At 49.3% G+C, this 13,240-nt stretch overlaps 1 protein-coding gene across 3 annotated transcripts in view; it reads left to right on the top strand.

Annotated features, from left to right (window-relative positions):
* The window catches only part of LOC135385494 (rho guanine nucleotide exchange factor 11-like), a 197,182-nt gene that overhangs the window by 103,411 nt on the left and 80,531 nt on the right, over positions 1-13,240 (top strand). For all 3 annotated transcript variants that reach the window (XM_064614838.1, XM_064614836.1, XM_064614837.1), the window contains one exon: positions 1,813-1,861. In XM_064614838.1, the coding sequence (XP_064470908.1) occupies positions 1,813-1,861 (49 nt within the window). The remainder of the gene's footprint in view (positions 1-1,812; positions 1,862-13,240) is intronic.

The raw sequence follows: 13,240 nt of genomic DNA, 5'->3' as shown, positions 1-13,240 counted from the left end.
GACCTGTCCAGGATGCATTGCGTTCGCCCAGCACGCTTTCGTCTACGGAGCAATACATTGGATGCCACCCCTGTGCTGTGAGCCGTCATGAATCCCTCCGTGCGCCCCACCCCCAACGTTGCTCGCTTTTGTATGCAGCTGGGTTCCACAACAAAAGCGCGGGATGTGTTACGCATCCTACTGCTCGTCCCCGAAGCACGCGGACCTTTACGGCTTCGATTAGTAAAGCCATCTGCGTTTTCGAACGACGCGCCTCTCGGAAAGAAAAAGAATCCTCCCTCACTGCCCTGCAGGCAGACGCCGTTGCGCACACTTTCGATATTGTTGAAATATATTGCAAATATGAATCCTATGAGAACCACGTGAGAAGTGTCTCGCGTACGCGTGCCCCCAGGGGTCATATCAATCGACCCAATACATCGAAGCATCACAACCCCTTCAACGAAAAGGGTTCTTTGTAGGCTTTTGTACGTATATATCAGTACCGTACTCCGGATACCGTATTTTATGTACTTTTGTGGGTAGTTCAGCGTCTTCCTCGGTGTTTTTCTGCGAAGTATTTGTAGTCTACACTAAATATATATCTTGTCAGTATCTTCGCCGCCCACTACCGAAGATACAGCACATTTAATTAACGAGGAAATACAGCGCGTAATTGTGGGTCGCATTGAACAGGTGCGCCCACAGTGCGAATATTGGGCTGCATTTTCATCGAAAATGGCACTTATGGAAGTCCTTTTTTTTAAACCAAGTGTTTCTCAATGTCACCTATTCGTCTTTCGCCCTACATTGACACAGGCACGTCGGTTTCGATTAGACATAATTTTGGCGAATTGCCTCGAAGTCACAAAACGCTATATCCTCGTTTAATTGTTAAATGTACGCGTTGACGTGGACCCTATATAGATCGGTACCATGTAAAGCTCCAGATGTGGTGTGCATATAGTATATTATCGCTATAATAGCGATAATTTCTGGATTTACTTCGCCAGACAACTACTATCATGAGCAACGTCAGTCATCGATCTGTGCATTAATTTGCCCATCTGAGGTATCTCCAACGTGCTCCCAAATCTCAGCGCAAAAGGCACACCGTAGTTAACGTTCCTCGCGGAAGACGACGTGTTTGAGCAACTTGTATCCTGCCACCAAGGTACCGGGGTCCTCGGCCGGGGTTATCGTTGCGGCCGATACAATGCACGAGTATCCCAAATATATTTGATGCTGTGTCCCCAAACACTTCGATCTTTGAGTATTTGTATAGTACATTAATTCTCTGTACATAATTTTCTATACACACCTGGTTGTTTGTTGTCTTTCAGTGTTTTAGTGATGATGGTTCATTAGACACCTTGGCGTTCATTGAACACGTCTTTGAACGATTTAGCGGAATATATACCTGTCGAAGTTTCGAAGGGGTCTTCGATTAAATGGGGGGGGGGGGGGGCGTGATCGCATCGCGAACAGTATGAGGCGCTCGCCAAGTATCGCCGCCGCATAGCCGTAACGCCGCCTGGCGCCCTCCGACTCCCGCTCGCATCTCCGGCTTGCAGTGCTCCCTTGAACGTCCTACCGCGAGCACTCGCGTGATCGCGTGTACCATGGATGCATTGCTGCATAGCGTCCTCCGCTGTCGGCGGCGGTGTGTCTGAACCTCGGATGACTGTCCAAGCGACTTCTGTCGGTTGTGTGTGTGTGTTGCTGCTGTGTTAGTGGTGCTGTGGCCAGTAGTTAGTGTGGTGGTGCGATGGCATGTGGATAACGCGCTCCATCTGTGTCATGCGGTGGCTGAAGCATGTTCACTCGTTTCAGCTCCAAGAAAGGCAACTCCATCGGAAGGTCCGAGAGCTTTCGACAGCGGGTGAGTTCCTGCATGCACTTTTATCCTGTTTCTTTACCGATTTGCAACCCGTGCGAAGATCTCCATTCAGACGCGTGTGCTGCTCGACGATAAAACGTAGTGCACCTTGAGGCTGGTTGGTTATGGTCATAACATTATTATGGTCATGCCGTGGAAGCACAACTGGGATGAAACTATACTGCGTATAGCGTTCGTATCGTTTTGTCCCGGTTATGCTTCTACGCCGTGGTATGCTGTCATCAAGGTGGGATGGGTGATAGTATAGGGGATGGGCTGCTTGTAACGTCACAGCACACCGTATAAATGGTATGCGAAGCCCGGATTCGTTGACTCGAGGGGTCGACACTCGCCGGCAGGAGAGGAGGTGTCCGCGCGGGAGTAGATAGGATAATATATTATCAGAAGTGGGCAAAAAATAATAAGAAATCACAAAAATAATGAAGGCGCATATTCGTCTACTGACAGAAAGTGTTACCGTACCATTCTGGACATCCACGGCAGCCTCGCATTTTGTGGCAGGGGTTTTCTCTTGGCGATTTCTCGCGCTTCCTTCCCTTCAGGTAGCGGGCGACAGCGAAATCTCCGTCATCGTCTTTTCTCTTGTAACCATATATCGTCATGCGAGATCGAACAGACTCATTCCTCGATAAATCGCCGCATTCTTTTCTTCTCGGAGACCGGCTCCCGCACTTTTTCTCCCCGTTTTATTATCCGCCAGGCCGGAAGACGAGAAAACCTCACGGGGGAATAAATCGTGTCCCTCCCGGCGATTTATTACGAGAGCTTCTGTCGTCTCAATCTGCCGGCAGCCGCACGCGTGGACCTTCCAGGGCGACGTTGAAACGGGCTGCCGGTGAAACCCGATCGCTAGACGTTCACAACAACTTGGCAAGATATTGTGCAAGTGGCATCGTGACGGCGTCAACACCGTTGCCTCCCAGAGCTGTTTTTCCTCTTCGCCGAGTAAATAACCACTGGATTCCGCGTTGGCTTGCTGCCTACCGTGTGTACATGGTACAATATTGAAATCCCTCATTCAAGCATCCACGCCGTACAACATCAACGACGTTTCCGATTATGCAACTCGCGCATGGTCGATGGTCAGTTACCGGGACATGTTTTCCCGCGTGAGCGCACTTCCGCACCCGTATTATTTGTTCTCGTTTGAATATGATTTCGTTCGTGGCCCCCTTTAATGGAACGAGGTATTTGAGGGGGAACAGGGTAGCGGCGCGGCTGATCTCTGTGTGCGCCTATGCAAGCTGCCGGCTGATTGTATTACGGAGAGAGAGGAAGGCACCGGGGAAAGGGACGTGAAGGCGGTCAAGGTTGGGGAAAGTGTCTCGTTCTGCATAAAGGCATTTCTGCGGACGGCGTTGCCTTTTTCTGTTTCCTCAGCTTTCGAGTGCGTTGAACGGCAAAAAGGAGACGTTGATAGAGCCTCACCTTATTTCGTGCGGATATTGCGCTTGTTCCGTGGAGCATCGTCGCATCCGTCGAGTCTGACTGGCTTGGCGCTGTTCACGAGTCGACGTCAAAACAGCAAAGTTGACATCGACTCGAGTGATGCTTCAAAAAATTTTGCTTGACCCGTCCTCATGCGACATTAAGCGCCAGCCCGTCATTGTCACGTTCAGATGATGCACACCATGGAACCTTTGTCCCATAATCTACCGCAGTAATTTTTGCGAGTCACCCGAAGCCCGCAGTAAAGCAGTACAACGTTAACTTTCATTTCATTCATCGTTCGTTTTTATCGATATCCTCCTCGCACAGCGCCAGCCTTCCGTTCTCGAACTCAACGTTGTGATTGTGAAACACGCAGTGTCCTTGGGCGTCAGTAAACACATTGTAGCGGTTGGTGCAAATACAATCAATTCCTCAACGACAGGGATTGCGTTGTGCAGCATATTTTGAATGGAGGCTTCGCATGGCTGTGCACCGCCGACCTGTATGCATTGTACACGGAATTGCACAAACGAGCCGTGAAGGATATAGGCAGTGCCGCGTTGGTAAAGCTAATATTGCGCTACGCATGGCGGGGTAAGCCTCCGCGAATCTCTACCAGGTCACTAGCGTCGAAGCAACAAAAGGTGCGCAACCCTGTGCGTACTGAGTGGAACATGATGCCGCATATAGTGCGGCATAGCGCGCGCTAAGTCGCTGTTCTTGTGAGAGTGACAGAGAAAAAAAATAGCAAGCAAGCGTTATGACTTAGGTACTGTACCCTGTGGATCAAGCAGAGGAAAGAGTTGTTTCGGTTCTGTCCTTCCTGAATCCGGTGCCACTTTCGAACATTTCAATACTTAGCAGGTGGTATAAAACAGGCTTAAAACAAAAGAATGTGTGAGTCGATTTTAACGAAAGGAACACCGACCGATGGTAGAAGGATGAGCTTATCGGAATGACAAAGCAAGTGACTTTTTATGTTTTTGTAGAAAAATGACTTTTCCCCCCACCAAGTCGCATACTTCAACGCGGGTGTTGAGCACTATCGACGTCATTACGCAATTTTCAGGCATTTTGACGAGCCCTCCGGGACTTGGGTGTGGGTTTTGGGCGGACTTCGGTGGGAATTGGGCCGGCATCCGCCCGTAAAGTCTGCCGTGAAACTCGGGATGAGGAGAGTTCAAACGGCACAACCGCTGGTAGGATTCTACAAGTTTCCAAGGAGCGCATGATATGAAGCACTGGGCCATGTCAAAGCCCCAGAACACTGGTTGCCCATGCAGAACCGTAACATATGTCTGATATCTGACGTGCAAATACACTTAACTCCTTAATCATTTCCAGGCAGCTTTGTTTGCAGATTTTGAGCAAATGCGCGCTCTTGGTCGATAGGTGGCAGTCGCGCGTCTTCTCGTGACGCTTTCTTAATTAGCGCGAATAATTCGCCAGTTAGCGCTCTTTTCGTCGGGCAGCTAACTACATATATCCGGTGACGTCACATCCACACCGCATTGGCCCGCACGTCGAAGTCAACATGAGTGTGCAGACGACAGACGGTACCGGAACCCGAGCTACCCCATGCCCCTATACGTGACAATCCGAGGCTTTCCACCGGCGCCATGAAGTGAGTGTGCGTCACGTTGTTGTGACGCGCGTTGGGCGTCGCGTTTTGCGCCTGCATTGCCTGCAACAACAGTTACTATCACTATCATAATAGAGATTACGTTTTACGTGCCCACACCGCTCGCACACTCCTTCGATGGTGGTCCGCTAGGAATGTCTCGTATAGCGTGATCCAAGCGACTAAAACTGCTAGCTTCTTCGCACCCATGATAGGGCGACAGCTGCCACGTGACCTGGCGGGGGCGCCAGGCTAGCAATTTCCACATTTTGTGCCACATTTTGACCGAGCAAATTGGCCAATAGTTGGGCTGGAAGTGAACAAATGTAATGTGTCACTTAATTGTTCGTTTAATTGCACTTGTTTCGCCACAGTACGCGTACTATTTTAGTCTCGCTGTTTGTTGTGTACTACTGAGGCGTCGACTCCACGTGTGCGTGGACGGCTCTTCGTACGGGTGTGTGCTTGACACAGTCTCTGCTGTGCGGGGAGCCGTGTAAATATGTGTGTTTGAGCGCCTCGTTAGCTTTATTTTTGAGCCGAAGCATATACATCGTGTACAGTCATCGTGAAAAGTGTGCCGAGACGCAGTTACACGTTTTGGCGGAGCGGCGACCGGAACAGGAAGCGTGCCGACGTTGAAGACCGCGGACGTCGGGGGCGTCATGTGTTTGTGCTCGCGTGTTTCACTTTGAATTTCCTATACTGGGGCGAGCGCATCCTTTCGTATTGCAGCGAAATCACGGCGCCTGCTGGTGTCCGGAAACTCGGTCCGTCTGGGACGACACTCACGATGTGTAACTTGCGCGGGTAATTATAGGAACCACAAAACGTAAACCGGTGTTTCCGGTGTTTAATTTTTCGGAAATTCTTTGAAAAAAAAAAAAATGTATGTGGTTGTCTCGCTCACCTCGAATCGGCGGTTGTCGGTGGTAATATGTGAAACGTGAAGCCACTCGGTGGAAATCGGGAGAACTGGAACGGGCACTTTCTATGCATACAGTGAGCGGAACACTTTTATTTTGTTACATTAGCAACTGCGAAGACGTGAACTTCTTGTAATAAAAATGGCCAGGTACGCAGGTATTCATGCGGTGTGGAACTCCGATCTGCCTTCGTAGCGACAATGTTATGTTCGAAAATGCTCGCTGTACAATTGCGCTTGATACGGATAGCACAAGCAAGTTCGGAGCTGCGACCGAAAGCACAGGCCTCTGTTTCGCATGAGCCGTCCAAAAGCTGGTAACGGAAAACTCGCTCGTAAGAGACACATAATCGGCAGAAACTTCAATATACAACAAACAATTTGAAGCGTTTGTTCCGGTCAGCATCGGTGTGCAGTTATTCGCACTGAGGGCGTAAAAAAATTACCGCGGTGCGTTTATCGGTGTTTTCCGGTAACTACCGAAAACTGGAAATCCTAAATGTAATGAACGGAGTTCGTTCGTGATGGAAAGACTTGGGGCCGAAGCAAACCACATCTGGTGATGGCACAAACACATAGAGCATCTGCATGCTTGACGAACGATGAAACTGGAGTAGCTAGCGATAATGCCGATCGGTGCCCACGCCAGGAGTCGAATCTGAATCCCCAATTGCTTTCCGGTTAGGGTTATTATTACACCACATCGGCACGGCTTTTGCGTGTGCATGTAAAGAATGAAGGCTGGAAGGAACTGAAGGTGGCAGTTACAAAAGAACATCCGCGTTCGTTAAAGGCTGACTGGTTTTCGCCGTGCTGGTTTGTTGTGCCGACCGCGTCTGCGGCAATTCCTAGAAGGTGTCGCTTTCTCATTAGCGTTAGAAGGACGCGCTGTCGTATAGCCCGTAACACGTTTCTGCGGCTCTTTCGGCGAAGCCTCCGTAACTTGTGTCGGGCAGGTTTCAGGAGAGTTGCTTTCTATAAATAAGGATAATTGCGGGCGCGCATAGTTCATTCTAAGCTGGTTATGGGAAGCCTAAGACACTATTGCGTATGAGATATTATTGTCATCATGGGACACACACGTGCAAACGTAATACCCCTGTGTAGCGCCAACGACGACCAATGCTCTTCTACGCAGATTCAAAATCGCGGTGCGTGGGTAGTCCTGGTTTAACGCGGGCTCAGACATCCACAAAGGGTACAGGTCCGGGCAAAAATTTACAGAGCACCGAAGTGTCGTTTATCGTCATCGCAGCGATACCCTTGCAGCAGACGGGAGCAGACAGGTGATTGGCTATTCCACGCAGCTCTCAGTGTAGGTGTATCCACTCCTGTTCGCTGCTGGGGTGTGTGTCGCTCCGAGCAAAAAGGAAAAAAAAGTCGCTTTAGTGTTCCGTACACTTTTGCCGGCATCGGTACGAATGTTTACTGGCAAAGGGACGTGTCTTACAATAGGTAGCGGGAATGTCTTCGCGTTAATGGCAGCAACGCAGGCAGCGTTTGGCTGACCAAGTGGATATTCCCAAATTTTGTCACCGGCTGCCGGCAGTATCCAGTCCCAGTGACACGTTACGTCACCGTGCATTTCTTACTGTTATGTAGTACGACTAAAGCAACGCGTGGGATCTGTCATACCCTTACCTCTGTTCTGCCTATAGAGTACGAAGCGACTCGCAAGAAATCCGTTGGCATCATCTTCAGTTTCCCGGTAGCAGTTATTAATACCATTGCGTATGGCGTACTTGCACACTTGGAATAAATGTGTAACATGGATCGCGCTCTTGTTGGACCAACGAGAATAAAAACGCCAGACAAGGCGAATCGACCGACGCCAAGATAGAACGTAGCACCATTCGCTGCACGTACAAAGCACGTTCATCTCGTCTACCTCTGTATCACGGCGCAGGAAGGCGCTAATGAAGGTTGATGGCGCGGAAAAATTACCGCCTCCTGTAAAGCTTGCTCTCCCGCAGGGAGTTTCCTGCCGAGGAAAAGCCTACTTTACGGGGTTAGTCCTCTAATTCGAGGAATCGTGCATGGGAGGGCCTTACGATAAGGAGAACAATCGAACGGAAGAGAGCCACAGCGTACGATTTCCTTACGAGCGTGCGGGGTTGCGTCGCATAAACGAGAGCAGAAGTGATTCGTACTACTCGGTGGGACGAACCGCGAAATCGCACGGACAGAGGATGATGATGATGATGATTGCAGTTTTTATAGCGCACGGGCAACTAAGGATACAGTGCGCCAAAACAGTGCTGGACAGAGGAAGAGACAAGAAAAAGAAAAAAATCGATTTTAAAGTGATGCGAAATATGGACGAGAAAAGTTTGGTGGTTGATCATCGCTCTCTGGTTGCGCTAATGAATTGCGATGAAGCAGTGAGTCTTACGGGATTTTGAAGCGCGAGAGTTTAATTGCGTGTCGTTTGGGGCCAAGTGCGTAGATGCAGCTGCTGCATATTTTGGAGAAGCGAACAGAAACAGATGGAGCTGATCGCTCTCTGTCCTTGCGCTCATGACTTTAAAAAAATTGAAAAGAAGAAGTGATGACATGCTTTCTTTCTTTTTTTTCTTTTTTTTTTGAGATGTTGAATCTTCGACGTCAAAGCGAAACGTTCTTCGTTTCGGTTCAGGGAAATTGATCCAATACCTGGTTAAAAAGAAAGAGAGACAGCGAGCGGTTCGCAGTGAGCGGCTCACAGCGTCCAGGGGAAATTTCAGTCTCCTCCTGACAAGGCTTTCTGAGAAATCTCTTTGGGTTCTTCGTTTTCTTTTTTTTTTTTCAAATGGATGTCTGTTAAGTAAAATTACCAGTGCAGTCATTCGACTCGATTCGATTCGATTACGGTCCCCGGATGTTTTCAAGCTGCAGATTGGCAGCTTTTTGTCCGGGGTTGCCGCTATCGTTATAGATGGAAATAATGAATGGATAATTCGAGCTCTTAGGGCAGTGTTCTGAAATTTTCATCGCTTAAAAAGACTTCAGAACCATACGGCGTATGGATCTGCACCTCAGTTGGGAGATATTTTAGGGGAAACATCTTTCCGCGTGAATACAACACCGTGAAAGTTATTTTTGTCTGGAACGAAGGGGGAAAAATCAGTTTTGGTTCTCTTCTGATTCGGTAAAAAAAAATACAAAATCAAAAAAAAAAAAAAAAAGAAAAACTGCGTCTCTTTCTTGGTTCCGCTCCAGTTCGACACACTGTGCGACCAGGGATCTCCTTCCAGTCGGTTGCATCCCTTGATTCCATTATGGCTCCCCCCCCCCCTCCCTCACACACACACAATCGTCGGATAACGTCGTCACACCACGCAGCACGGAAAGAGTGAAGAAAAACAAAAACAGAAAAACACGGGATTTTGCTTGTTTTCTTTTAGGGATGGCGCCATATTCACTTCCCTCGGTCGTTCCTTCCCGTTTTTTCTCGGGGGTTCTTTCTTCCCTTTCACGTAGAACGTGAGGCAAAGAATGTCTGTCTGAGGCAGCGCGCGATCGATGAAAGGCCTTTGTGGCTGCTGCCTTCCCGCGCTAAATTCGCCGGATGTCCGTCTTCCGCCTCCCACGCGTGCTCTGATCGCCTCCAGACACTCTGACGTGCCGCCCAACACAGCAAATGTACACGGCCTTATGAGGCAGTGCGTAAGGACGTGGCTGTACCGCATTCCCCATTGTGCTGCATGCAATCCCTTTTCTGTATTTTGTGCACTTTCGTAGTGCTTGGTTTGAAGAGGCGGCCGGCGCGCCTCTGCTGGTGACGTCCACTTCTCTCCTCTGTCCTGCTCTGATGGTATACTGGGTGGTGGGTGTGGTAAATGGGATGCTTTTTTTTAATCGTCGCATATCGTTTCGTGTCCTATGAACTGACTGAGCGTGAAATTGACATAAAGGAAGCGGGGTAAAGTTGCCGGCGCCAGGACTACAACCTATATGCCATTTCTGATTTTCGGTCAGGGACGCTACTTATTGCACGACATCGGAGGCAATCGGGAGGAATTTTAATTTCATTGTTGCACGAGCGTTGGAGGCTTATGTTAAGGAACTTGTCGATTTGAGGAATCGTAATCATCGTCGAGTGCTATTAGAGAGTGGAGAGTTCTAGCAAACCGTTGATAATGTGGCTTGCGTGGAACGGTACCAACCGGAACCAATAAGTGGATAGGATTCTGACTCACACACGACAGCGATTGGTTCCGATAGGCACGATAACCTTGCCAACGGCCCGCTAAAACTGCCTAGTGTTAGTAGACCGTTGATAAAGTACCCGTTAAGCTACTGTACCTGTATATACCGAAACCATGCATGACTCAGAATCTTATCAGTTGATTGGGTGCGGTAGACACGGTACCTCAGACGCCACGTTATCTGCCAGTGTTAGTAGACCGTTGATAACGCGATCGGTACGTTACCGTGCATATACCGGAAGCAACGACAGACTGCGTGACTCAGAATCTTATCTTTTGATAGGGTGTGATAGACGCGGTAGCCTCCCAAGCAGCACAATGTACTGAAAGTCGAGTGCAATAGGGGTGGACGGGTAGGTGGAAGACCTTGAACAGACTCGTGATACTCAAGAACATTGGTAAGACATATACCGTCCACCCCTGTTCCACTTGACTTTCAGTACATTTTGCTGCTTGGGCTATACCGGGCTGCGAAATTTCATAACGGTATACTAACACTCGCTCTTGTTTGCCCGTATAACCGGCTACGAAATCTCAGTCATCCTCTATGTTTAACCCTCATATTTCATACACAAGATGAACAGTGATTGCTTACGGAACATGTAGAGCACAGTGCCCGTAAAGTTAGCCGCTTCGCCGACGTCGTTAACTCAATCGCGGCAAGGACAGGGCTAAGAAGTTGAGAATGGCGTCACTCCTTTTGGAGAAAATGGAATAGCTTCGAAGGCTGGCGTATGCTTGGCACGTAAGAGCCAGTCACTTTGAGTGAAAGCAACACTTGGGTTGGCTTCCAAGGCTGCCTCTGTAAACGAAAAAAGAAAACCAAGCAGGGTGCATTCGACAGCCAGTATACGGCCCTAAGAAGTGGTTCAGCCGTGACCCAGTAAGGGGCAGGCACAGGGAGAATAGCTCTTCTTGCGTGCACTTCAACGGCTTCGCGGAGAACAAAAATACACGCTCGGGAATTTGGAAAGGGTTGTGAAGTTGTGTATATGGAAACGGTTTATATCTGGACGACGCAAAGTGTGTGGACGTTCTGCCTAGTACAACTATAGCTCCAACTTGCCCAAACGAGCAACTTGCGTTTTGCCTACGTCAGATTACGCTAACTACGATTCACACTAGATGACAACAGTCAGCTTAACCAAGGCGATGTTATAGTCGGTTATAGTCTATGTTATAGGCGATGTTATACACGTTGTACTCGGCTAGGTTGTCAGCGAACAACCCGCTGTCGCACGCGGCGTTTTTGCATCAACACGCATGTGTATGTTCCTAGCGTTTCTGCTGGTGCGATACTAATCGGTCAGATCATGTGATTCGCGCGAATCTGCGAAACGAACACTACTAACCCTTTTACGTGAAGTGTCAAGGATATCGGTCTATTGTTTGCGTCCGAGAGCAGGAATCGATTCATCTCGACGTTTTGTGGCGCTGATCGTCTGTGACCCACTGGCCTCCCTGCATGCGGTGTATCCGCAGTACATGTTCTTGAACCCGCTGATCTTGCCGTCCTTCAGGAGTGTCTAGTGTACTACACAGCTCTCGAAGATTTTGGTGTAGCTTTCTAAGCACCCAGCCAAACTCGCTGAGAGAGAAGGCGTGCCAAACTTAGTTAACGAAGTCGGTTCCCTATAGTGGAGAACCACAAAATATGATATCCGTGTGCAGCTACTATCTGGAAATCCAACCAGGTTCCTTTTCAGAGTCAACGCGTTGTCTCGGAGTGTCGCTTCAAGTCATATTTTGTGGTTCTCCCCTAGCGAAAAGACTTCGTTATCTAAATTTGGCACACCTTCTTTTTCGTCACGTGGCTCACCGAAACAACTTCTATTGGAATTTATAGGATTTACGGACTTCTCTTACGCACTTACGGACTCGCATGGACACGAGAATCCTCGGTGAGGGATATATCGATCGGTCATGTGATGCTGACGAGTGTTCCGTTGCTGACAAGTGTTCCGAAAAACCTGCCATTGCAGTAGCGTGATTTCCTGAGCCAGTTCCTCCGGGCCGCCCTTGATATCGTGACCCAGCAAGGGAAATGTACGTGTAACGGGAGAAGCATCCGTTTTGTGCTCGATGTATAGGAACGACTGGTTGTCGGCTATTTTTGTCACGTTACGTCGCGAAGCAATTTCACGACGCCGTCTCATGGGAACGTGAATGCAGTGGCGTGGGTCTCGATGCGAATCCGCAGAGGAGATGACACGATAGTGTGATACAACGAACACGCGCGCGTTCCCACTGCCGGGCAGAAGCCCGGAACGGCGCCCGCAGCAGTAGAAACGTCATTGGGAAGGACGCCGGAGGCCCCTCTCTGGTGCAGTCCGAGCAGTCGCTCCCTGCGCGACAGACGACGGCGACCAACCAATCAAAGCAAGGAACACGACGAGGGTCCGTGGCGCATGAACACAAACGATTGCCCCATAGTGCGCGTGGTAGTCTCCCTCGTCGGTTTATCTCGAACGTTCGGCGAACATTGGTGTGGAACTTGGAAAGCCTCATGTGCGTGCCTAAAGCTAGGTTCCCACTGCCGGGCGTGCGCTCACGGAGCGGCGAACGGAGAACGTTCTCCGTTCGCCGCTTTAGCTTTAGGCACGCACATGATGCTTTCGAAGTTGCACCGTCCTGGAGGGTGTGGTCGTCCACTCGCTCTCCTCCTTCACCGCGAACATTTGTCCTAATAAATTTTTCAACCGCCATTGGTTTTGGTCTAGGATATAGGGTACCCTAATCAATGACGCACCAAAGGAGAAACGGAGTCATCGCTGCGCATTGCGCCATAATTTGTGCGGCGCAGCATGATCCCAGATAACTTTGTGCCAGAAACTTCAAAATCAAACTCAAACTGCGCATTACGCAAAAAACCGCGGTTCCGGGCATTCGCCGTGAAGGCTTGTTGCTTTTGGGCCCCCAAAAGCTGCTTGTGTACCCCTTTCCAAAACTCTCAATTATAAGCCCTCTGCTTTCGTTTCTGCAAGTGCTTTTGAACAATCAAGTTGTTGTTTTTTTCTTTTTTCGTTGTAATCTTTTTTTTTTTGTATATTCCACGATGGCACGGCTTAGTCGTGCGGCTTGCCTGTTTTCGCCAAACCTGGCCCCCATACTCTCCCCAAACAAGTTGATTGGGACCGTCACTGCACCGTCCGCCAGGCAATTTCGAGAACAATGCATTCGGCCGCATACGTATTAAC

This window comes from Ornithodoros turicata, chromosome 2 (genome assembly GCF_037126465.1).
Source record: "Ornithodoros turicata isolate Travis chromosome 2, ASM3712646v1, whole genome shotgun sequence".
NCBI classification, from domain to species: domain Eukaryota; kingdom Metazoa; phylum Arthropoda; class Arachnida; order Ixodida; family Argasidae; genus Ornithodoros; species Ornithodoros turicata.
Note: the sequence above shows the minus strand (reverse complement) of the source record. Positions and strands in the feature narration are given on the sequence as shown.